Below are 27,094 nucleotides of genomic sequence, written 5' to 3'. Positions count from 1 at the left end.
TTTACAGTGTATGCACCTCTCTGTATGTGTGCTATACTGCAACTAAAAGATTGTATCTACTTTTTGTCATGGAAAATGTCCAATATATGAGTATAACGAACATCCATTTCCCCATTATCCAGCTTGAACAGTGATCAAAAATGGCTATTCTCATTTCATCCGTACTCTACCCACTTCCCTTTCTCCAATATTTGTAAGCATATTTCATTTATCCTATCAGTTCATCAAAGATTATGTTTAATCCATAATCTAAGTGAAACACATAAACTACCTAAAACACAAACATACATAGTATACAAAGGAAGTGTTGTAAAGGTAACTTAACCAAGGATCACACTATCTTCCCAGTAGAGTATTTTGGGGGCGGGGTGTGGAAAGAAAAGTTTAGGGTGTGAATGTTTTTAGAGCGTCCTAAAACTCTCCATTCGACGGTCCCACAATTTCCTATTGTTTTAAAACCCTGTCACCCTTTTATTTAACGTTGCTGTTCCCGGGATACTCTTGTATTTGGGATCCCTCCCTACATGGGGAATGAGACTGAGTGGGGAATAAAATAAAGCAGTTTAAAGGGCATCTCTCGCCTTTGTTATTTTGCCTAGGGAACGCTGCATCATGTCACAGTGTACGTCTGCCTTTCTTAAATGAAGCCCTCATCCCGTTAATAACCAGTGGGTCTGGTTAGGACAGAACCAAAGCGTACTCTTGTCCAAAGAACTACAAATCCCAGAAGGCCCTTCGGCTGAGGCGCCTGCGTATCGCGTGCTTCTTCCTCTCCATTTCTAGTCAAGGGGAAAGACCCGCCCCGCGGTGCTGTCGCTCGCGCTGGAAGAAGCGGAAGAAGATGGCGCTCACCAGGTGGGTTGTTGATTGGGGTCCTCGATACGGAAGGGTCTGGGAGTACCCACTTTTTTCATTTCTCTGCCTACTGTCTCCGGGCGGTGACCTGGCTCAGGGCACAGAGCGACGTGGGCCGCGACCACGGCTAGGCCCTCTTGCCGGTCTCCGGGGCGACTAGGCCTCAGCGAAGCTGGGGTCTTTCCTGAGCGGTTTCCCGGGTTGAGAACTCCCCCCCCCCCCCCCATTAGAGCCGAAAGCATCGGCGTGGTGAATAGTTTTTCAGTCTCAGATGGCAAGGAGTCGCACGTGTTTTTCGCTTGAACATCTTGGGGATGTGGATAGCTCTCCGTCCGGTCCGCGGCTTGCGCGGGCACGGTGGGAATGTGGAGAGCAGTAGCTTATTTGGGCGGAGTGAAGCGGCGGGAGGTGACTGCCCGGCTTAACGGCGGTGGGTCTGCCGAAGTCTCGTCTCTGTCCCGAAACAAGGATTCTTGAAAAAAGCGGGCCCGGTGCTGGACAGAGATTTTAAATTAGCTACTGTAGTGGCCGCTGCGTGCTAATAAGGCGTCGCTGCTCTGCACTATAACTTTGGACCTTAGAATTTCTTCCGTAGGTAGAACCGCTTCAGATTTTTGCTGTTCCCGGTTGCCTTGGTAACCGCATATAAAGTGGTCCCCGCCTTTGAGAAAAATATGTTTAAGTGGGAGATTCCGAGGAGTTACGTAACTACTACTGGTGTGCGACCTTGCTGCCCCATCTAAGTGGAAAAACTTTCCATGCGAATGCAAGCAGGAAAAGTTGAATTGTCTAAATTCGTCGTAAAGAAAGTAATCATTTTAGGACATAAGCTTGAGTTCTCTAAACACATTTGATTCTCTTTATATTTAATTTTCCTGGCTGATGAATCCTAAAAATGTTTTAAGCAGAAAATTCTTGGGGGAATTAGGTTTGGGTTCCTTGCTTTATCCTGGGGGTTGTGTATATACAAAAGGAAATCTAACAGTCTTTGCAGGGAAGATGGGGGTACAAGGCATACAGATATGAAAGAAGTAAGGGCACACAAATGCTTGCTTGTGTAGTACTAACCTTAAGTGCAAAAAGAATTAGATGAAATGAGTTGAATGGACTGGGAGTTTTCTTTAGTAAATGTTACAAACAGCAGACTTTTGAGTGCACCTCCAGGTAGGAGGCACAGTGGCAAAGATTACTAGAGTTATGAGTAAAGGCTTTGTGGAAAAGCTGGAATTTGAAAAGGACACACAGGGAAAATAACATGTCGTGGGTATTGTGTGCTTAAAATTGCAGTGACAGAGTGCAGTCTTCAAATGACTAGTCTTGGGGACTACATAGTGTTCTGATTTTGTTGAGTTCTAACTAATTTGATTTTTAGAGGTGGTCTCAAGTTTCCAGGTGAAGTGTTATTTATCTCCAAGATCTACCAAGGATTCTTAACAGCAGAGACTTGACGGAACTGATATGTTATATAGTCTTGGTGTCACCAGTTATTGTTACTAAAGACTGAAAGTCCTACTGATTAAGTTTTCTGAATTCAAGTATATTTAAGGTTATGTGTCTAATAACATCACTTGCATTTAGTATGCTTTATTTAGTAAAGGGGGAGGGTAGACTAAGTTGTCTCAACACTAGCACTGTTGACATTTTGGGCTGGATAATTCATTCTGGTATGGGGCTGTCCTGTGTATAGTAAGATGTTTAGCAATATCTTTGGCTTCCTCCCACTAGATGCCAGCGATACTGCCCCCATTCTCTACCCCCAAGTCTTGACAATCTTAATGAATTGTATGTATCTAGGTATTATCATACACCTGCATTGTAAATATTTTGCCCCCCGGTTGAGAACCACTGAAGTAGCCTTTCGGCCTGCATATGCAGCCCATTCTGTACCCCTTCCCCCTACCCTGCTACTGCAGGAGTGTGCCTCTTTGTGGGAATGTCATCCTTTACAAGGAACTGCAAATTTAAGACCCTCTGGAAGGCTAGAGTATGTTCAGACCCTAATCCAGGCCAGGTAACCTGTTTATTGGATTGTCTGAATTCTCCACTTTGACAGGCTGCCTGCCTTTTGATCATTTTAGTGACCAGTTCCTCCAGCAGAAGGTAAAAAGAAGGGTAAAATAAGTAAATATTGTAGCTTCTTTGGAACTGTCTTTGTATGCCTTCTATGTACTGGATATACATGGTATACTGAAAATAACTATGGTAGAAACCCAAAACTTTTGGCTCCGTTCATCCATTCATCCATCCTTCAGTTAGTACATATTTGTTGAGGATCTACCATGTGCCAGGCACTATTCTAGTGCTGGTTTTACAGTATTAAATCAGTGTTGCAAACTCCTTATTTTCAAAGAGCTTACATTCTAGGAGAGATAGACTATATATGAGTAAACAAATCAATAATGCAATTTCAGATAGGAATTACTAGAAATAAAAATGAAAGGACAAAGAGTGACTCAAAATGTGGAGTGGGGTCCTGTTTTGGACAAGGTGGTCAGAAAACAGCTGTGGAGAGGTATAAATGAGCAGAGACAAGAATGCTAAGAAGCAAAGACTAAAAGATCTAGGAGGGGTGTGTGGCTGGCCCACTTGGTACAGCTTGAGACTCTTGGTCTCAGGGTTGTAGGTTCAAGCCCCACATTGGGTGTGGAGATTACTTAAAAATAAAATCTTGAGGGGCACCTGGGTGGCTCAGTCGGTTAAGCGTCCAACTTCGGCTCAGGTCATGATCTCACAGTTCGTGAGTTCAAGCCCTGCATCGGGCTCTGTGCTGACAGCTTAGAGCCTGGAGCCTGCTTCAAATTCTATGTCTCCCTCTCTCTCTGCTTCTCCCCCGCTCATGCTCTGTCTCTCTCGCCTTCAAAAATAAATAAAAACATTAAAAAAAATTTTTTTAAACAAAATGTTTTAAAATGAATGAATGAATGATCTGGGAAAGAGTTTTCCATAAAAGCACTACAGGAAAGAATGTTCTTAATAAATGGAGCATTTTATGGTAGATGGAATAGCAAATGTAAACATCTAGAGATGGCAAAAGGAAAGGCAATAAGATTGTAGTGACATAAAGATGGTGAGTGCAAAGGGCAGAGTGAATTTAGTTCTCCTCCAAACATGTAAGTAGCCCTCGCTGTGAGCTGGACAGTGCCTAGAGAGTTAGGGATGAAACGAAGCAGAAGCCATGATTCCTGCAAGTTGCTCAGTCTGGTGAGAGAAAGAGGTAAATGAGTAGATGATTGTGATACAGTAAGATAAATGTTATAGTAGTGGCACATAGAGTGTCTTGTGGGAGCATGGGTGGGGCGCAACTGATCCAAATTGGTGGAATCACGGAATGGCTCCGCATAATCAAATATATATGGAACAATATGCGTTGATGAGTATTTAGACACTGTGCCAAGGGGGTCATAGATTTTCACATTTACTACTTAGAGCAATTCTGTGACGTAGGTGGTCTTTTGATCTGTTATTACAGATGAGAAAACAGAGGTTCAGAGAGATAAGTAACTTATCTGGGTTACTACCTGGCATAGGTTGGATTTGAACTCTGAGCTCTTAGCTGTCACATTCCTGACATTCTGGACTGGATTAGATCCCTCTGGTGTATACCGTCATAGCACTGTATACTTTTCCTTCATCGTTTGATACAATTTGTAATTAGGGAATTGTGTAAGCATTTGATTGTCTCTCCTCTGCAAGGCTGTACCTCTCTCTTATAGTCTCATTGCTTACATAGCACAGTACCTGCACCCAAGTGATCAATAAATATTTTGAATAAATAAGTTCTGCTTATCCAAATATGCTTAGTCGCCAAGAATCACAAAGGAACCCTAACTTTTCCATTAAACATATCAATTTACTGGAATCTTTCTGTGATACTTTGGGGTATCTCTATAATAACATTTATCATACTTGAAAGTTGTTAAGAATAGCTTGGTAAAAAGGCTGCTGTGATTAAAGAATGACAAACTACATCTTTAGAATTTCTCCTTTGAATCTTTGACCTCTCAAGTTTTAAATTGCATTCTAAATTAGATACCTTTGGGAAAACACACTCATATATGCAACCTGTGTTTTCTTTCTTTTATGCACCTCTTTGTTACATTCAGTGCTAATCCTTATTATTTTTTGTTGTTGTTGTTGACATTAAAATAGTTAAAAGTAAGAAGAATAAGAGTAAAGTAGTTAAAAATAAGGAGTGTAAAAGTAGTAAAGGCACTAAGACACCATATACTGGACAGTTGGCCCCTGGGTAATTGAGAATGTTTTCTTGCTTGTTACAAGAAAAGAAATGTGGAAGCATAACCACTGAGTAGTTTATCTATTATATGAAATATCTGTTAGTTTTTTATTATGGGCATCATTTGCCTGCATCTTAGTCAGATGTTTTTACTGTATGTCTCTGAGCGTTTATTTCTTTCCAGGCAAAGTAAAATGACTGATATTAAATACTGCCATGAATCATTGAAATGTTTGCTTTTTTGCTTAAGGGAAAAAGTATTATGGTAAAATAGTCTCTGATGGCCAAATTGCAATGATCAAATGTAGGAGTTTTTTTTAAATCTGACTTTTATTATCTTTGCTTATAGCTTTTTACCTGCACCTACTCAGCTATCTCAGGACCAGCTTGAGGCTGAAGAAAAGGCAAGATCTCAGAGATCACGACAGACCTCACTGGTCTCCTCCCGAAGAGAACCTCCTCCATACGGGTACCGGAAAGGCTGGATACCTCGGTTATTAGAGGTAAATAATTGTGTTAACGTTTATTATAAGACCCTTGTAAAATACCCTAGAACCTCTGCACATGAATGCCAATATGCTAGAAATTCTGGTTGTGAGTTCCTAAGATATATATTCCTTTTAGAGGATTGATCTTTTTCTTCTGGCTTATTACCACTTCTTTGTGATCATAAGAGAATTGTACCTGTTTATGTCTCTTCTTATGTCCAACTATTAAACATGTACAAAAGAAACTAGCATACTCTCTATAAATCCAGGGATTACTGCATATGGAAAATAATGGGAAAGTAAGGAGAAAATGAAAAGAAGAGTTCATGTTCGGGTGCCTTTCCCTCCCTTCTCCCCACATACACAATGCCACGTAACCCTGAAGAGACAGCCTTCCTCCAGGGAAAACTCCAGCAGCATTTCTATTTCTGATTTCCTTCTTGTCAAGTATATTGGAAAGAGCATGGGCGAGAAGTTTAAAAGAATAAGTAAAAATAAGTGTTTTTGCATCATAGCTATGCTGCTTACTATTTGTGTGACACTGGGCAGATCCTGACCCCTCATTATCAGTTTTCTTGTCTTCAATTTGAGAATATTAATATATGTCTAATATACATATTAGATAAATATTTTAGAAGGTATAAAAGAATTTGATGGTTGATTTGGAGGCAGTGAGGGAGAAAGAAGACTCTGAAATGATCTTTTTATATTTCTAGCTTATTTCCAAAAAACAAACTTCTTTGGTAGTACCTATCTTCCTAATTACTCTGTATCCTTTAGAGCAGATCAATACATATTCTCTTCCCTAATTCCAGGGCAGTCTTCCCATGCTTGACCACCTTTTTCATCTAGGGAGAAAAGCAAACATTTGAGACAACTATTTTGCCTCCCCAAGACTACTTCCTCTTTGATCAAGCCTTTTTCTTCTCTGTCTCTCAGTATTCATTCTGACTCCTGCAAATTTCGCTCTTCCACTTCCCAAGGAATGTGCCTGCCCTATTAAAAAATCTTTGTGCCTATACCATTCATGTTTGTACACAATTATTTTCATTTTATCACTCTGTTACATTCTGTCCTTTTATGGTTGTGATTTTTGCCTTACAAATGTGAAGGAATTGTGCCCTCAACTTTTTTTCGTATGCCTCCAAGTGCAGATCATGGTGAACTAAGTATTCATTGGACTGAAATTTGTTGTTGTCTCTATTCTCAGCCTCTCCCATGCTTGGCATTCCCCCTGCCTACCAGAACACTCTATAGAGCCTAAAAGACAAACTCCCAACTAGATCATGTCTTTTAAAAAATTTCCTTGTTTTTTTCCCTTAGCTGTCCTCTAGTCCTTATTAATTCTAATGTGTGAAAGCCAGTCTTACTAAAATTACTAAGGGTTTTTTGTTGTTGTTACTTTTGTTTTCACTGATAGTGTAATTTGTGAGGTGTGGGGCAAAAGAAGATTATCAAGGGGGCTGGAATGCCCTCTTATCTGGGGCGAAAAGGTAGTGATTGACATTATCTGATAGAAGGATAATGTGTCCCTTCAGGGATTATAGATATTCTTCATTTGCCTCTCAATAGATTACAGAGTGGGGGTAGCAGACATCATTTTACATACAACAGAAACCTCATCCAAAGATTAGGCTTCCATTTTAGCATTATGACATTCAGGTACTTTTTAAAATCTTACTTGACTAAAGGTTTCATACATCTTGGTAGAACAGAACAGTTTATTTGAAAATCAAACCAAAATGGCCAGCCAATCTGGAAAGACCGTGAATGCTTCTTGAGGGGAGTGAACATTCTGTGGAGAAAGCATTTTGTTCTAGTGTTCAGAGTAAAAGCTATGATTTTCTGGCAAGCTTAATGACCGCATAATGCCACATCCACAGTCAGAAGTACTTATTATAGTCGAAGAACCCCAGCAGATCTGAGCATATGTCAGATTGATGTCCTAGCTACAGGTAGCACCTTTCTTGGGAATATTTTAACTATTTTCTGCCGAATTCATAAGCAATGTCTCCCTCAGCTTTATTGTTTGTTTTTAGAAATGTCAAAATTTTCTTTAGCAAGTCAGTATATTGTCTCTAGGAAATCACATATCCAGGATCTAATGGAATATTTCTTGAAGGAGGAGGTCTTATAAAAGTAGTTATTTACATAAAATTTTTCATCAAACCCCCTGTAAATGATTAATTTTAATGTTTTTTCCTATCATTTTTTAGTTGTATTGATTTGCCCTTTTTAGAGCTAAAAAGGAAAGAATTTTAGTTCAGTAGAAAATACAGTTTTTTGGAGTCAAAAGATCTGAGTTCAAGTCCTGCCTATGCAGGACATCTTGGGAAAATCACTTAATGTTGCTAAACTTGATTTTTTTCCATATGAAATTATGATTGTTGAAATACAGGAATTAAATGAGTGTACAATATAATTCCTAAGCAAATATTACTAAGTTTAACAAAGCTATTTAAAAATTGTATTTAACATTCATATGTTTATTTGACCATCTACCTTTTTTGTAATGTTAAACTTCATCAACAGATGTTACTTAGCTTGTGCTACTTGAGAAGTCTTAGTCTTCTCTTCTAAGTAATTGTATATCATCACCATTAGAAATGTGGTGAACTCATTTCTAGAGCCTTCCTTTCTATTTATTTGCTTCTCCTGGAACATGAATAAATATGTTATTAAAATCTGGTTCCAAGAAAAAATTCTTTACATTTCTGCCCTGTTGTACCTTGACCTTTGCCTCACTAAGAACATTATGTATGCTAAAACTAAAAATCTTTTCTTTGTCCTAAACGTTCTACTTAATTTCATCCTGTCATGTATATAAAAATCTTTGCCATGGTCTAGAAGCCCTCTCATGATCTGGTGTTTGTCTGCCCGTGCAAGGTTATCACCTATGTGTCTGCTCCTCTGTCCCAGTAAGCTCCAGCCTCACCGGACACTTGTTTCCAAGGACGTCCCAAGCTTGTTCTTATAGCAGTACCTTCATGCTACTTGCTTTACCTAAAAAATGCTTCCCTCAGATCTTCTCATACCTGATTTCTCATTATTTAGTTTTAACTCACATTACCTCTTCACAAAGGCTGTCCTAGCCGCAGTATCAAAAGTAGACTTTCTAGGGCACTTGGTGGGTTGGTCAGTTAAGTGTCTGACTCTTGATTTCAGCTCAGATCATGATTTCACAGTTCATGATTCGAGCCCTGCATAGTAGTGCTCTGTGTTGACAGGGCAGAGCCTGCTTGGGATTCTCTCTCCTCTCTCAAAAATAAATCAGTAAGCTTAATAAAAAAAAAGGAAAGTAGATTTTCTTTGCAGTCCCATTATATTTTCAAGGCATTTATTACAAGCCAAAGATTAGGCTTTTTACATCTTTGCCCACTGGAATGTACACTGTACAAGACCAGCGACCTCTGTTTCTTTACTGCTGTATCTCTTAGCATCTACTATAACAAGGGCTCAATAATTATTTGGTGAATGAATGAATATATCTTGAACCTCAAATTATTAAGTATTCTTTTTATTTCTTTCCTTTTTAATATGTAGGATTTTGGAGATGGCGGTGCTTTTCCAGAGATCCATGTGGCCCAGTATCCACTGGATATGGGACGAAAGAAAAAAATGTCAAATGCGCTGGCCATTCAGGTGGATGCTGAAGGAAAAATTAAGTATGATGCAATTGCTCGGCAGGGACAGTCAAAAGACAAGGTAATCCTCTCGTTGATTTTTCCCTCTATTGATAAATACGTATCTGGCCATTTAGCTTTGTTAAAAGTAGCAATGAGTAGCAGTTAGTACTTAGGCTAACTGAAAATATGACTTCATGATTATATGAACAATGTATTATGACTTCATAACAGCAATGACTTTTTCATTTCAAATCTCCCAAATTGATGATAGCTTATATATACTTAGGGTTTTCACTTATTTGTTTAGCATTTTAAAAACAATTTGAGGGTGCCTGGGTGGCTTAGTCGGTTAAGCCTCCAACTTTGGCTCAGGTCATGCTCTCATAGTTCATGGGTTCAAGCCCCATGTCTGGCTCTGCTGACAGTCAGAGACTGGAGCCTGCTTTAGATTCTGTGTCTCCCTCTCCCCTGCTCATGCCCTCCCTCTCTCACTTGCTTGCTCACTCTCTCCCTCTCTCTCTCAAAAAATAAACATTAAAAAATAAATAAATAAAAGCAATTTGAAATTGTTAAATTTTGTCTTAAGTTCTTTTATAGTACTAACATTTTTCAAATGCTAGAAAATTGCTAAAAATCTATAATTCTAGCACCCTAAAACACAAAAAATCAAAATTGAGATTTGTTTATAGTCTTCTAATTCTGTCTCATATACTTACAAAGTACTTACATAGATATTTAATTATTTTAATAATTCACTTGAATGTAATGAATTAAACTTTTTTCTCCCCTAAGTATAAAACTGGCACTTGCTGTCCATATTTTTGATGGCCTGCTTACAGGTAATCCAAAGACCAAAAATAAAATTTACTTAAAATAATCTCCTCACAGAGCAGCTACGCTCAGAGCCAAGGAACTGTTTTTAAGAGAAGACCTAGTTTTTTCCCTCGTAAATAAGTACTCCACGCATAGGTAAAGATCTCTTTAGAATTGAAGATGTTGCGAAAAATAGTTGAGGGCCTTCAGTACTTGTCCTTTGCCTCTTTCTCTTCCCTAAATGTTTTCATTTTACCCTCTAAAATTGCAGTAATGACCCCATCCTCTACTCCTGCATCATGGGTGCTGGGTTCTTGGGGAAAACAGTTACCCAGTCATGCAAATCTATGTCTCAGGTTTAGACTGCGCTCCCTTGGTGTTCCTCCAAGCTTTAACTCCTACTCCTCTCCGTCCCCTGTCAGCTTACAGGTGACATCTGTTTGCACATAACGACTAGTGGAAGAAAATTGTCTGCTTTCTTTATCCTGCACTTGGCTTTCTGTCTTGACTTTTCCTTTTGTCTCTATGAGAAATGTCTTCGGTCTAAACCTAATCTTGCCAGGTGTGCTGTAGCGTATCCTGGATTTCATTCCTCCCCCTCTCCTTTACAGCCTTGCTTTTTCTTTATTCTTCTCAACCATGACTTCCACCTCCCCTTCTTCTACTGGCTCCTTTCTGTTAGCTTTTAAATATGCTTGCTTTTATCATCTTTTGAAAGAAAAGTTTTTCCCTGACTACCCTCAAGGCTCCCTCTAGCTACCACCAAATTTTTACCTAGTTTTCTTTATTTTCCTTCAAGCTTTTTGCTTGTTGTTATCTGTTCTACTTCTTCACTTCCCTTTCATTCTTCATTTCACTGTAATACAACCTCACCTCAACCAGTCTCTAAGCAAAGGTCTCTAAGTCTTTTCTCACAACACCATCCCTTTGACTAATCTAATTTATTTCCTTGGCTAAAATTGCCACTCATGTTGATGACTGTTAGATCTGTGTCTCCAGCCGAGTTTTCTCCCCTGAGCTGTAGGTCCTTATATCTTACTATCTGCAAGGACAGCTCTATTAGATTTCCTCAAAACATCACTCATCAAATCCAAACCTAAATTCATAATTTTCCACTTAATCTACCTTCTCTATTCTCTAACTCAGTGATTGGCAGTGATATCTTCCTGACTGACTATGCTAAAAGCCTGGGAGTTATTTTTTCCCCCCACTATTTTGTTGATTTAAAAAAGATACACTAGGGGCGCCTGGGTGGCGCAGTCGGTTAAGCATCCGACTTCAGCCAGGTCACGATCTCGCGGTCCGTGAGTTCAAGCCCTGCGTCAGGCTCTGGGCTGATAGCTCAGAGCCTGGAGCCTGTTTCCGATTCTGTGTCTCCCTCTCTCTCTGCCCCTCGCCCGTTCATGCTCTGTCTCTCTCTGTCCCAAAAATAAATAAACGTTGGAAAAAAAAAAATTAAAAAAAAAAAAGATACACTAATAATAAATTCTTATGGTAGAAGATATCAACAGTACATAAGTATGTATGTAGTGCCTACTTCTCCCACTTTACTTCCCATAGGTAAGTACCACTACTATAATACATATCTTTCCAGACCTTTGTTATGGATTTAGATATTGATGTATATATATATTCCCACTTTAATACACACACACACACACACACACACACACGCACACATATCTTTTTTTACATGAATGAGATCTTAATATTCATAACTTTCATAGCTTTTTAAAATTTACTTATGTTTGGAAGGTTGTTATCAGTGTATATAGGTCTGCTTTATTTTTTAAAAATCTATATAGAATTCCAGGTGTGTTTGTGCCCTGAGTTTTTTTAAGCATTTTTTAGTTTTCAGATTTCAATTTTTTAGTTTTCAGACAGTACTTTATTCAAGGTCCATATACAAATACCTTTTTGCACATGAATATTTGCGTAAAATAAATACTTATGTGAACTTACTGAGTCAAAGATTATTCAAATGTGAGATGTGACACATAATGCTATAGTTCTCTAAAAAGCCTTTGCTGAGCAGTCATTCCATTCTTTTGTGTTTCCTTCAGGCCTTCCAACTGTTAGTCATTGTGATTTATCTTCTTCCTTAACACTTCTCAAGTATATGCCCTTCTCTGCTACTTAGTTCAGGCCCTTATCACTTCTTGCTTTATTTACCGCAGCAGAGTCTGAAACCACCTCCTTTGCATTTGTTTTGCCTGCTTAGAAAAACAAACTCATCCTTGTTTATATGTTTAGCTTTCTCTCTCTCCCCCACGTATACACACACAAGTGTGCACACTTAAAATGTTTCCATAGCCTTTAGGGTAAGAACCAGCCAAGCTCCTTATGGTACACTTGGTCCCTTCCTTATCTTTCTAGCCTAGCCTCAACTTTCATGACCAGAAAAGTTAAATCCAAAAATAAACAGTCCAGTTTTAGCCATTCTTTTTATTTTCAGTACAAAGTAATCGCCACTGTTATGTGGTTGTTAAGAAAAAATTTTCAGGGCACCCAGCTGGCTCAGTCAGTGGAGCATGCGACTCATGATCTCAGGGTTGTGAGTTTGAGCCCCCACGTTGGGTGTAGACATGACTTAAAAATAAAAAAAAGTCTTTAAAAAAGGAAAAAAGAAGAAACTTGCAGACATTTTCTGTAAAGATCTGCCACAAGGAATTCTTGCAGCTCCCCTAATACGGCACATTCTCTCTTACCCTGGGAACTTCCCATGGATGTCCTCCTGTGTGTGGGAAAGCTCTCCCCCTATTCTTTGACTAAATTCTGTTCCTTTTTTTTTTTTTCTTAATGTTTATTTATTTTTGAGAGAGAAAGAGAGCACAAGCAGGGGAGAGGCAGAGAGAGAGGGACACAGGATTTAAAGCGGGCTCTGTGCTGAGAGCAGAGAGCCTGTTGTGGGCCTCAGACTCACGAACTGTGAGATCATGACATGAGCTGAACTTGGATGCTTAACCGACTGAGCCACCCAGCTGTCCCTAAATTCTGCTGCTTTCAAATCGCAGCTCACTCTTCATTGTTTCGGAAAACTCTTCCTAATCTTCCCTGGCCAGATGGGGTATCCTTCCTTCCTCTTCCCTGTTTATCTTAGCAGTCATCACATTTTGTTCTATTTATCAGTTCACTACTATCTATGTCATTTGACTATAAGCTCTTTGAGGACAGAGATTATATCTTTAGATTTCCTCCTTGGCACCTAATTTAGTGCCTGACAGCTTGACGCACAGACTTTCATCAGTGATTTGTTTGAGGAGTGATAGCAGTTTTCATTGAATAACAGAAAACCACTTCTCCTGAGCCAGTAGGGAAGCATAGTCCACTCCTGCAAAAGGAAAAACAGGTCCCTATACATCAGGACATATACTGGAAATATGCCCTGTGCTGTGGAGGCCTTCTCTAGGCTTCACTTGCCTTTGTTTTGGTACATCTCTCCTTCTTTGGAATAGTCATTATTCTTTATTGGTACATGCTGCCTTTCCTCTCTCATTGGTTAGGAAAAAGAACACTTTAGGACAACAGTTTGGCATTGGCAGGTTGACTAATTTTGAATGACACACAGTTGTAGCCCATTTTGCATTAAATTTCAAGACTGAAAACCAACAATTTTCTCTCACGTCTAGGAAGTGTCTGAAAGTGTTTTCTTTCTCTAAGAACCATATATACTGGTGATTATTTTGTTTTGAAAGTAGAGTGGAGGGAGTGCCTGGGTGGCTCAGTCAGTTAAGTGTCTGACTTCTGCTCAGGTCACATTCTCATGGTTTGTGGGTTTGAGCCCCGTATCAGGCTCTGTGCTGACAGTTCTGAGCCTGGAGCCTGCTTCGGATTCTGTGTCTCCTCCTCTCCCTCTGCCCCTCCCCCCCCAAAATAAATAAAACATTAAAAAAGAAAAAGAAAGTAGAGTAGAAATGTTATAACTATTTATTTTTAGATTTCAGTATTCTGGCCAAATAAGGTCTCTAAAGTAATGTTTCTTTATACACTGAAAGCATTACATGTTTGTCTATAATGCAACCACTAGGAATGAATCCAAAACTAGTAGTTTATGGAGGCACCGCTCAGAGGTTCATACTAACCCTGACCCTAATGGAGGAAGCTATGCATGGTAGGGGCAGGATGTATATAGGAAATCTCTGTGTCTTACTCTTAATTTTGCTGTGAACCTGAAACTACTCTAAAAACATAATGTCTCTGAACACATACACATGCGCGTGTGTACATGCATACACAGAATGAAGATTTTTTAAAAAATGAGCAGGGTACCGAATGAATTGAGAAGAAAGATAGTGAACAGAGTGAGTGCTTGGACTGTTCTGATACTGTTTCTGGTGAATGTATTTCCTTGCTGGACATTATGCCCTGGAATATACACTTGAATTTCTTACACAAATTTAATAAATAAGTATTTTAATTTCTTAAAAAGTGGATAGATTAATGCACGAAGTTTTTGAATGCATTTAATTCAACATTAACTGAGTACACGTTGGCAAATGCGTTTGGAAGAGGGGACACTTGATTGTTCGGGACCATCTTGCGCGTTGTATAATGTTTAATGTAACTGCCACTACCTATTAAATACCTGTAGAGCCTTGGGGATGGCAGCAGTACCCTGTTTTAAAACCACTGATTTTCCAGTTTTAGAAGTAGGAATTGGCTGCTAAATGTACAAAATGGGTCTTTAAAAATTCATTATCATTCAGGAGGCTTGATTTTCAGAGTCTTTGACATAGGATGAAAATAGTTTATTGGATTATTGAATTTGCATTATAGTGTAAAGATTTCTGATTTACATCAGAGGGATCTGGTTTTCTTCAGAAACCAGAAAGTTATCACTGAAATATTAATAGTGAAAGGTCAAGAATGGTAAATGCTAGCTCTAGGTATAAGAGATTAAGAAAAAGGCAAGATTTCAAGGGATAAGTCTAGGCCCTAGATCTCTCTACATGTAAAATAAATACTGTATTGACAAGACTTACAGTAATACAAAATTGGAGAGAAAAATTTTTTTTGAATTAAATTTTGATGGAACTAAAATGTTCTTTTTTTTCCAATTGTGATTTGAGTGATACATCAATAGAAAGCCTTGGTGTTTACATTTTTCCTTCTGAAATATTTGCATAGCAAATGTTACATATATGATATTACCTAAAAGAATGCCTTCAACATTTTCCCCCCAAATAACTCCCAGCAACTTTAAACTGACCCCGAGATAAATCATATATTACCTTGTTCATGATTTCACAAACTAGCTAAGCCTAAAGATAGTGTTTTCTTTTTGCCTTCAAAATGGTGAGTATGTTGACAGATTTATCCAGTCAGGTCAATCTGGTCCTTTGCCAGTTTTCAGTAATAAAAAAAAAGTTTCACAGATGATTTATTGCTTTATCTTGTTCCCAGAGCCCATTTGTGCTCTTCTTACCTTCTGGAGTATATTGTATTTTTCAGATAACCCTCCCCAGCCCCTTTGCCTCCTGGGATATTCTGAGTTTCTTCAGCACATTTGGTTCTCAGGCAATAAAAATTTGAGGTTTTATAGTTAATTACCATGGAGGAATCTTGCTCTTCAGATGTCCTTCACTCAGCTTTGTGAGATGCTAGAATCTTATTGATGCTCATTTAAAGGGTTATTAACTTTGGAATACCCAAATAAGAAGCAGCAAATGGCTCTTGTATGCTAAATTAGTATTGAGACTTTATGTTGAGCATATATGACTACCAGGGAGCCATTTACTTAGAATCCTTTCCTGTAATGATTGCTGTGTAAAAGTAATTAACTCTTCATAGTCTAGATACTATTTTCTAGAGTATTGATATGTAATTTTAAACTCAAGTGGCATAGATGTTTACATCTTGAAAAGAAATAAGATTTTTAAGGTCATTACTAGCTGTGTGATGTTAATGTATGGAGCCTTACTCTTCTCCCCAGAGTGAGCTTTAGGTTTCTTCCAAATGAACACTGAGAGGATGGTGACACTACAGCTCACATATCAGTGGTTATGTTTTGTGGTAAACAATCTATACTTTTCTTGCCTGATCCTTTGTCTCATTCCTGAGAAAAACAAGCTAAAGGATTAGTCTGTAGTCATGAGATAGTTTTTTCTGGGAAATCCACAGCTTATATAAAACATTCTTCATCAGTAATATAGGTGTAATCATTGTGCATATGCATACCTCAAGGTTGATACACAAATTCAATTATATATATAAAGCTAAAGAATAGTGGCACAAAATAAGTGCTTAATAAATTTTAGCTATTATTATTACTTTAATAGAATACATGACAAAATGGAAAATAATTTCATACTGTGAGCAATGCTTTGAAGACAGTAAACAGTGCTGTGACACTAAGTGATGGGATGAGGAGGGATTGCTGCTTAGCAGGGTAGTCAGGGGAGGACTCATAAGTGCAGTCATGACGTTTGAACAGAGACTCAGAGGTTGAGAACTCATGTGAAGAACTAAGAACAACACTATTTAAGGCCCAGAATTTGGGAATGGAATGTTGTGTTTAAAACAAACAAACAAAAAAACAAAGAGCTGATGTGATTGAAGCATAATAAATGAGGAAGCAAGAGGTATGGGGGAGATTAAAGGTGTAGGTAAAGCCAGGTCAGGTCTTATAGGCTATGAAGTGTTTTTTGTTCTGCCATTTGGAATAAGAAATTAAGAATAGCCAGCATTTCCTTTAAGCTATTTTTAAGGAATGTCCTGGTAGAATGCAGTTATTGATAGAAGACTTTGGCTTATAGTAGTAATTTTTGAAGGTCTCAAGTACCTGAGAATTGGGTTTTCTTTTATAATCATTAGTTGTTCTTTATATGTGTATCAAAAATTCCCTACTAAAGCAGTAAAATCTAGAATGCTGTTTATTTGCTAAATTCTCAGTACTTCTTTTTTTCAATAAAGTCTGCCATGTAAGTTTTTATGAAAGTATTTGAAAAGTATAGGTGGACACAAAACTAAGTGATACTCTATTTGTCAGGGGCCTACTACATCAGTGTCAGCTTCATAGAGACTTGGGGAGCCCAGTAAAAAGTCTGGCCTTTGTAAATTTGGATAATGAATATAAGTGGTGTATGTAGAATATATTTTTACTCCCCCCCCGCCCCAGAAGAAGTGTTCTGGGTTTTTTGACCATGACACGTGTTCATTACTTAGTCTGTGAATAGAATTGCTGTCAGAAAATACAAACATTATTAAGTAGGGTGAGGTCAATGAAATTTTCCAGGCCCAGTGAATTTGGAAATTATTTGGTAACCTGACTTAAATTCTGATGAGTTTGTAATCCAAGATAATGGTGCAATAGGCAATTTATATCATCATTAATTTCAAGTCTTAGTGAGTCTCAAAAATAGGGATCACTGATGCATAAGATTTTGTTGGCACAATGTATTTGGATACTGACTTGATTAGAAGATCTCAAATAATTTAAATGCATGAGGTCAAAGGAAAATTATTAACTTATATAGCTGGGGCAGTAATTTGTGTATATATTTTAAGCTTCCTTGGTTTTAAAATCTAAAAGACAAAATCTGTGTCCTAAATTTATAAGTGTGCTGACTTCTGAAATGACTTAATGAGGTTGCTTCTTCTCATTCTCTGCTTTTCTTGATCCTGCTTGTGTTTGAACATTTTAGGTCATTTATAGCAAGTACACTGACCTGGTTCCCAAGGAAGTCATGAATGCAGATGACCCAGACCTGCAAAGACCTGATGAGGAAGCCATTAAAGAGGTAACTGGGCATTGATACATATATAATTATTTTAGATGGCTTTTGACATCTTTATTAGCTTTCAGACAACTCATTGCTGTGTTTCTTATTTCAGATAACAGAAAAGACAAGGGTAGCCTTAGAAAAATCTGTATCACAGAAGGTTGCTGCAGCCATGCCAGTCCGAGCAGCTGATAAACTGGCTCCTGCTCAGTATATCCGGTATGATCTTGCCTGGAAGTCTTACTTTCATGTTGGACTAGATTGGGGTTGGGGGTCCTGGTATTCCTTCACTATCCTACTTAGTCACAATTAGACAAGCAATTTTTTGAATAATGACTTAAAGTCTGTTGACTCTGCAGACTCTTGAAAGCAGAATTTTTTAAGATATTTTTGAAGATATTAACTATTATGTTGTTCTCAAAATATATTTTTTTGTTTTTAGAAATTAACAGTTACTTACAGCATGTGACCCAAACCACAAATACTATTTTAGTTTCCCATTTATATATAATAAGCATCGTATATTTATATAATATTTTCATAATGATATAATATTAGTATATTGGTAATGTCATAATTCATTATATAATAGTTATATAACATGTAATAATAGAATAATAGTAATGTACTAATATTTATATAATGATAGGCATATTTATAATACTTATAAATTGTGAGGGATTTCATTCAACTAAACCTTTGTGTAGAGAGATGATTCACATGTATAGGAAAATTCAGAGCTTATAGGGCTGCTACTATTTTTCTTCTCTGTTTTACAACCCATGATTAGTCAGGAACTACTAATTCTAAGTTGCCTGCTGAAATATTATGGGGTGTTTCTTCCTCAAACGCAGACTTACAAAATAGGTACCATTTTCTAGACCTCTTACCTGTGAAATTGAACACCATGCCTTCTGTGGTGGAAAATGGACAAGGATGGATTATTTGCAAACCAATATGACTCTAGTTCACATTTTGCTTATAACTCATAATTGCTGTTCTCTTACCTCCATTGCTATCTACTCTACCTAAATATTTTGTAATTTTCTATTAATACTTTGTGAAAGGAATTGACAATATAGTCTAACCTAGGATTATAACAGAAGGAAATAACCCATTGAGCTTGAACTAGTTACACCTTTAGTTTCATCTGCATTCTTCAGATACACACCATCTCAACAAGGAGTGGCTTTCAACTCTGGAGCTAAACAGAGAGTTATTCGGATGGTGGAAATGCAAAAAGATCCAATGGAGCCTCCACGGTTCAAGTAAGTAGATGGCCTGTGAGAATAAACCTCTATTCGGGGTGCCTGGGTGGTTCAGTCAGTTAAACGTCCGACTTCGGCTCAGGTCATGATCTCACGGTTCGTGGGTTTGAGCCCCGCGTTGGGCTCTGTGCTACCAGCTAGGAGCCTGGAGCCTGCTTTGGATTCTGTGTCTCCCTCTTTCTGCCCCTCCCCTGCTCATTCATTCTCTCTCTCTCTCTCTCTCTCTCTCTCTCTCAAAAATAAATAATAAAGATTTTAAAAAATTAAAAAAAAAAGAATAAACCTCTATTCTTAAAAAAGATATCAGAGGAGAAAAATGTCCCAAATGTCCATCAGTAAGTGAGTGGATAAATAAATTGTGGGACATCTATACATGGAATACTATTAATATTAAAGTGGAATAAATAAAAAAGAATAAACTTAATACATGAAATAACATGAATGAATCTCAAAATAATTATGCTGAGTGAAAGAAGCCAGACAAAAACAAATACATTCTGTATGATTCCATTTTTATAAAACTCCAGAAAATGCAAACTAATCTGAGGTGACAGGAGGTAGATCAGTGCCTATGGTGAAGGAGGGGAGTACAGAGATGAGGGGAGAAATAAGAAGGATAGGCAAGGAGCATGCAGAAACTTGGAGGTGATGAGTGTGTTTGCCATCTTGATTGTGATGATGGTTTCACAGGTGTATACTTGTGTCAAACTTAAACTGTTCATTTAAATATTTATAGTTAATTGTATGTCAGGTGTACCTGTTATTTAAGAAAACTGTTATTTAAAAAGAAGAAAAAAAGTGGGGGTGCCTGGCTGGCTCAGTTGGTAGAGCACGTGACTTGATCTTGGTGTTGTGAATTCGAGCCCCATGTTGGATGTGGAGCCTACTAAAAGTATATTACTCTATGAAATGATAATGATACTGTGGAGATGAAGGTGGGTAATGATGATGACAAGGTTGGCTGTGTTTAACAGTTGTCGAAGGTCAGTGACTGATATATGATAGATGGGCATATATTATACACTCTCTTTTTTTTTTATATATTTGAAGCTTTATAAAAATGGAAGGGGGAGACTTGAGACATATTAGCTAAAATGGAAAACTGTGTAACACTCTCTGGTTTTGCTTTGATTCTATCCTTCAGGATTAATAAGAAAATTCCCCGAGGACCACCTTCTCCTCCTGCACCTGTCATGCATTCCCCTAGCCGGAAGGTAATCTTTGCTGTAGTCTAACATCTTTTTTTGTATTCATGATTATTAATTTTATAAATAACCTTCCATAGAACAAAATCTAGGTGCCTATACAGGTACATTTTGCCACACTTACTACTTTTTTAAGTTATCTTTCAAGATCAAATGGGGAGCCACTCAGGGCTATAATTTGTAGGTAGTTCCAGAGTATGTAAGAGAACATATGTGAAATGTTAGCTATTAGTTTTCTTGTTGTTAGCCTAACCCCTGCTATTAATGGAATGAACAGGGTCTGCTATTTGACAAGCAGAATATTGTCATAGTTATAAGAAGTAAGTGCCTGGGATTAATAGGCCCCTGATAATCTGAGTGGCATTTTTTAGATATGATTTATTATCCAACTAAAAGAACAAGTTTTCATCTCAAAGAAGTCATGTCACTTTAAATATGGAAAAATACTAACCATTTATAATAGTCAAAAATAATGTATAGATTATTTTCCATTTTTTTATATTAAAGTTACTACTAGAATCCATGGTGAAGGAACATAGTATATAGTGCTACCAAACAAATGGAACTTTGGCCTTGGACTACATTCATTCATATGTCAGTGTATATTGAACTATCTTTGAAGAGAAACATTGCGCTTGGGTTTTTAGCTAGACTATAAATCTAAAAATGTCTCTTTTTCTGTTCTTTTGTCAACTCAGATGACTGTGAAGGAACAACAAGAGTGGAAGATTCCTCCTTGTATTTCAAACTGGAAAAATGCAAAGGTAATGAAGTTGTCATAAAATCAGTCTCCTACTTTTAGAACCTACTGGAAAACACTCAGGAAAGATGTTCAGCCTGAAAAACTTTCATTAAATCCTCACCATCTCACTTAGCTGAATGTTTTCAAAAAGGAACACCCAACTTATGTGCCTTTTTTTTTTTGTAATGTAATAGAAATATAGTATGCCAGTCACATGAATACTATGTAGATTCTTTTAGTGAATTGTAGGTATCAGACGCTTATAGAAAAGAAATAGGTAAATTAAAGTGACCTATCAATGAATGATAGTCTTCTTTAGAAAACTGGAATTGATATCTAAAATTATTTCTGAAAGAAATCAGTTTAATAATATAACAAAAAAGAGTAATTGTTTGGATATATGCAGTGCTTTAAGTTTCAAACATTTTTTTTTCTGTTTATAAGAATATATGCATAAGCTTTTTAAATCCTGTACATCTCTAAGCACCAAAGCTTCTAGGAGTCATGAAGAATCTGTACAATAATGTGAAATAAATTCTCTGATCACTATTTCCCCTTTTCCCCCAAATCACGCTTTATAATTTTATTTTTGATGGGTGATGAAGGCCACTTTAATTTGTAGATTAAATAGAACTACTTTTTTAAATTTATTTTTTATTTTTTTATTAAATTTTTTGTGTGTCTTTATTTTGAGAGAGCGTGAGCGAGTGAGTGGGGGAGGGGCAGAGAAAGTGGGAGACACAGAATCTGAAGCAGGCTCCAGGCTCTGAGCTGTCAGCACAGAGCCTGACATGGGGCTTAAACTCACAGATTATGAGATCATGACCTGAGCCAAAGTAGGATGCTTAACAGACTGAGCCACCCAGGTGCTCCTAAATTATTTCTTAAAGGAAGTTATGTATTCATCCTAAAACAAAAGGGTGTACTTTGGTGTATTAGGAGTAAAGACCATGGACAAGAGTCAACATTTAGGAATCTAATCATAAATCTGGAAGAATAAAGCTAAGCCTGAAATGTCCATGGTGTTCAAGTATACTCCTTAAGTTACTGAAAATAGGATGCAAAATTTCAGAACACAGAATCTTAATTTGTCAAAATATCTTTTTTCCATTTACTAAAACTTACAGTATTCCAATAATCTGACAAGTCATTAAAACAGTACAACACGTTAAACTACCTATGTATACTCTGATGTTAGTGATTTGTTCCACTTTTGTATGATTGGTCTATTACTTGAGGAACAACTGTTTAGCTATTTGATAGTGATTTCCTTTTACCCTAACTCATAATTATTAACATGAGAATCTTTTTGCCCTGACCTTGGGCTCTGGTATCCTACTGTCCAAGTTTAAATTTTAGCTCATCTGTTTATTAACTGTGTGACCTTGGGGACATTACCTAAGCTCCCTACCTCAGCATCATCAGCTGTGAAATGGAAACAACAGCGTTACCAGCCTTACAGAGTCACTGTGAAGGTTAAATAAGACCGCAGACATGAAGTGCTTTCAGTTAAGACTTTACACGAAGCTCTCAGTGTGAGCCTCTGCTGCTGTTTCACAATTGGGAAGAAAGATGTAAGAACAAGAACTTCAGCTCAGTGGTTGTCAAAATGGACATATTTAAATCTAACTTTAAAGAATCTGTTACCACTTTTTTATGACTGGTGATTCCTGCCTGCTTTCGCACAGGGTTATACAATTCCATTAGACAAGCGTCTGGCTGCTGATGGAAGAGGCCTGCAGACAGTTCACATCAATGAGAACTTTGCCAAGCTGGCTGAAGCCCTCTATATTGCTGATCGGAAGGTTGGTCTGTCATAATTAACAGGTGTAATGCTCTTGATCATTTGTAAATCCATTTTTGGTTACCTAAGATACTGTTTGTTTGTTCCAGTTTTATTGAGAAATAACTGACTCATCACTGTAAATTTTAAGTCCTACAACATGATGGTTTGATTAACACAAGATACTGCTGTTTTACATACAGTACTGGGTACCTAGAGAGACAGTCACCTGTAGCATGGACGCCAGACATGGCAGGTGCTATTTGCAGCTCTGCGCCTGGTCTCAGCCTTTGTAGACTTGTACATAGACTCCATTGCTGGCCAGCAAGCCTCCTCAGAACACTCCAGAATGGTGGTTCACTAGGCTCATCTCATTTTTAAAGACATTGTCGACTGCTATTTTTAGGTTTTACAATGTTTTTCTTTCTTTTTTCTTTTAATAATTTTTCTGTTTTAAATATTAGATGTCTCCCAAAAGGTCAGCAAGGAAGGGCAAATAAACATCCTGATGAATTAAATGCTGTAGAAAATGGTAGTCATAATAGCAATTATCTATTAATATTATGGCATTAATATTATTAATATGTGACCTGGAAGTTCACATACCTCATGGCACATGTTTAAAACATAGATAAGTATACATCCTACATCACAGCAAGCACCTTTCTAAAAAATCATCTCCTGCTAAGGCTTTATCTTGAATTGTCTTGATTGATTTTGAACACATTACCAGTTTCTGCTATGTTACTGATACTGAAAATTGCTTAATTGGAACCTGGTTTAACGTAGTTTTGGGGTTGTTTCTGAGAAAGCATTAGTGAAACAGAGACTTACAAGATTTATTGGGGTCGTTATCATTTGAACCACTAAAACATTTTCCAGAGTGAAAAATCTAAGTTCGCAGTGTCTTTTAGGCAAGCTTTGTTTTAGTGGACAAGAATCTTTGTTTTAATCGGTAATAACAAATCTAAATTCTTATAACTGCTCTTTGAAGCCAGACTTCAGTCACGGTTTTGGATGATAGCTGTGACTTACCCTCCAATTGTGTATTATTTAACATCTGACTTTACTAACAGGCTCGTGAAGCTGTAGAAATGCGTGCGCAAGTAGAGAGAAAGATGGCTCAGAAAGAAAAGGAGAAACATGAAGAGAAACTTAGAGAAATGGCCCAGAAAGCCAGGGAGAGAAGAGCTGGGATCAAAACCCATGTGGAAAAAGGTATGACATTCTCTTTACTGAGTTGAATTTACATTGTGAACATTTAGAGACTCACCATTGTTTTTACTGCATAGAAAACTAGTACACACCTATAAAAATGTAGACATTTCAGAAATAATATAGAAATGAAACAATAACTTCTGCTTTACTGAGCTGTAGCAGTAGAAAATAAAGAATATATATTTGAAGATGGGCCTTCAATGTAGTATGAGACTACATTGGAATTTTTTTTTTTTAAATGTTTTATCTTTGAGAGAGAAAGAGCACGAGCTGGGAAGGGCAGAGGGAGGTAGACACAGAATCCGAAACAGGCTCCAGGCCCTGAGCTGTTGGCACAGAGCCCGACGCAGGGCTCAAACTCACGAACTGTGAGATCATGATCTGAGCTGAAGTTGGATGCTTAACCAGCTGAGCCACCCAGGCACGCTTGGACTTTTTTTTTTTTAGGTTTGTTTATTTATTTTGAGACAGAGCGTGCACGTGCACATAAGTGGAGGAGGGGCAGAGAGCAAGACAGGGAGACAACCCCAAGCAGGCTCTGCAGAACTTGATGCGGGGCTGGAACCCACAAACCGTGAGATCATGACCTGAGCTGAAGTTGGACACTTTAGCCAACTGAGCCACCCAGGTGCTCCTACACTGGACATTTTTAAATTAAATTAAAAATCATTTAAAATTGCATATTATGGAGTACTCAGGTCATGATCCCAGGGTGATGGGATTGAGCCCCATGTCAGGCCCTGTGCTGAATGTGGAGCCTGCTTAAGATTTCTTCTTTCAGGGCACCTGGGTAGTTCAGTTGGTTGAGCCTCTGATTCTTGATTTCTGCTCAGGTCATGATTTCACGGTTCAAGAGATCGAGCCCTACATTGGGCACCATAATGACAGCATGGAGCCTGCTTGAGATTCTCTCTCTCCTTCTCTCTGCTCCTCCCCCAGTTCACACATCCGTGCTTTTTCTCTCTCTCTCTAAATAAGTAAATATTTTAAAAAAGAAAGTTTCTAAGGGCACCTTGGTGGCTCAGTTAAATATCTGACTTCAGCTTTTCAACTCAGGTCATGATCTCATGATTCATGAGTTCGAGCCCCACATCGGGCTCTGTGCTGACAGCTCAGAGCCTGGAGCCTGCTTCAGATTCTGTGTCTCCCTCTCTCTTTGCCCCTTCCCCATTTGTGCTCTGTCTCTCTCAAAAATAAACATTAAAAATTTTTGAAAAAATGAAATAATGAGGGGGTAGCTCAGTCGGTTAAGTGTCAGACATCGGCTCAGGTCACGATCTCACAGTTCGTGGGTTTGAGCATCACATTAGGCTCTGCACTGACAGCTCAGAGCCTGGAGACTGCTTCAGGTTCTATGTCTCCCTCTCTCTTTGCCCCTTCCCCACTTGTGCTCTGTCTCTCAAAGGTGAATAAATATTAAAAAAAATTTTTTTTCAAATAATCAATCCTAGACTAGTACAATTATTCATTCCTTCAATGCATATTGAGCATCTACTATATGCAGGGTTCTCATCTAGACACAAGGTTTTCAGTTAAATTGAGAGTATAGCAGTGAATGTAAACAGACCAAAAAAGTTAATTATCATTACTAGATAATTAATAACAATAGCATAATAATAATCTCTATGGAGAAAAATAAAACAGGCAAGGAGGATTAAAGTACCAGAAGGAAAGGATAGTCAGAATGGACCTGACTTCTTAGATGATAACATTAGCACAAAAACTTGAAGGAAGTAAGGAAGTGAGTCTTACTCTGCGGAAAAGCATCCCAGACAGAAGGAACAGCAAATGCAAAGGCCCTGATTTGGGAGTATACTGGGTGTGTTAAAGAAAAGCAGGGAGGCCAGTGTAGCTGGACTGGAGCACGCTGAGTAGTAAATGAGGTGTCAGAGTAGTTAATGTAAATACGAAGACTAATGGCCAGATCATGGGTGGCCTTTTAGCCATTTTAAGGACATGGCTTTTACTTCAAATAACAAGGGAAGCATTTGAAGGGTTTGAGCAAAGCACAATATGCCATATACGAGCAGGCTGTGGAATGGGCATGTGGAGGAGCAGGGAAACCATTTGAGGGCTGTTGCAGTAATGCAGATGAGAGATAACGAGAGGTAGGGAAAACATGGTCGGATACAGATGTGTTTTGAAGGGAGAGCCGTCAAAATTTGCTTATGTGTTACGTAGAGGTATGAGAGAAGAAGAGTCAGGGATTATTTCCAGAACTTCATGAGCAGTTGGGAGGGATTGAGTTTCCATTTACTAATATTGGGAAGACTGCAGGGGAAGAGGTTTGGGAGGGAAAGATTAGGAGTTTAGTTGTAGACATGTTAAGTTTAAGATAGAGGTGTCAGGCAGGCAGTTGGATATAGGAGTCCAGAGTTCAGCTGTAGAGAAAGAACCAGGATTATAAGTAGTGATCCATACCCTTGATTCATATATGAATGACTTAATAAGGCAAGTTATAAAAACCTGCTTGTTGTACATATACTTAGCCACGGAAGGTAATTAGAAGATTTTCCCTGTATCTAAGTTCTCTACACTGGTGAGGATAAGAAGGCACAGAATGATTTTTGAAGAATTAGTTAAAATTTTGACAAATGTGTTGCCAGATACTAATAACTAACGTTTATTGAGTGCTTATTATGGCAGACACTACTCTGAGCACTTTACATGTACTGCCTTATATACTCCCTCCAGCGACCCCATGCAGTGGTTGTAGGACTGTCACTGTTTTACAGAGGAGACTAAAGCTCAGGGTGGTAGAGTAACCTGCACAGGGTCATATTGCTAACCTGTCATAGGAACAGGATGTGAATCCAGACAGGCTGGCTCCACCAAAGCACATGCTCACACTGTGTCCCTTCAGACTGGAGAGAGAAGAGAAGGTGAAGATAGACATAAACACCATAGGTAGAGATCAAGACGCAGCCAGCTGTGATGGACCACAAGCAAAAGATTCTTTATTCAGCCAGTCTTTGAAAATACAAGGGTACATTTACACATAATTTTTTTTCCTGAAATTTTAATATGACAATTTTAATTTTTTTTTATTTTTTATTTTTTATTTTTTTAGAGAGCGAGCAGGGGAGAGGTACAGAGGCAGGGTAGAGAGAGAATCTTAAGCAGTCTCCGTGCTCAAGGGGA

At 38.1% G+C, this 27,094-nt stretch overlaps 1 protein-coding gene across 1 annotated transcript in view; it reads left to right on the top strand.

The window, feature by feature from the left end:
* Positions 1-750: 750 nt before the first annotated feature.
* SNW1 (SNW domain containing 1) overlaps positions 751-27,094 on the top strand; it is a 33,140-nt gene continuing 6,796 nt past the window's right edge. Inside the window, exons 1-10 of the mRNA XM_040477857.1 lie at positions 751-855; positions 5,439-5,592; positions 9,121-9,282; positions 17,660-17,755; positions 17,850-17,956; positions 18,901-19,005; positions 20,150-20,219; positions 20,909-20,974; positions 22,641-22,757; positions 23,812-23,953. Of these exons, the coding sequence (XP_040333791.1) occupies positions 842-855; positions 5,439-5,592; positions 9,121-9,282; positions 17,660-17,755; positions 17,850-17,956; positions 18,901-19,005; positions 20,150-20,219; positions 20,909-20,974; positions 22,641-22,757; positions 23,812-23,953 (1,033 nt within the window). The 5' untranslated portion in view covers positions 751-841. The remainder of the gene's footprint in view (positions 856-5,438; positions 5,593-9,120; positions 9,283-17,659; positions 17,756-17,849; positions 17,957-18,900; positions 19,006-20,149; positions 20,220-20,908; positions 20,975-22,640; positions 22,758-23,811; positions 23,954-27,094) is intronic.

This window comes from Herpailurus yagouaroundi, unplaced genomic scaffold, assembly GCF_014898765.1.
Source record: "Herpailurus yagouaroundi ecotype Mexico unplaced genomic scaffold, PumYag 141, whole genome shotgun sequence".
NCBI classification, from domain to species: Eukaryota; Metazoa; Chordata; class Mammalia; order Carnivora; family Felidae; genus Herpailurus; species Herpailurus yagouaroundi.
This window is presented reverse-complemented; position numbering and strand designations above follow the sequence as displayed.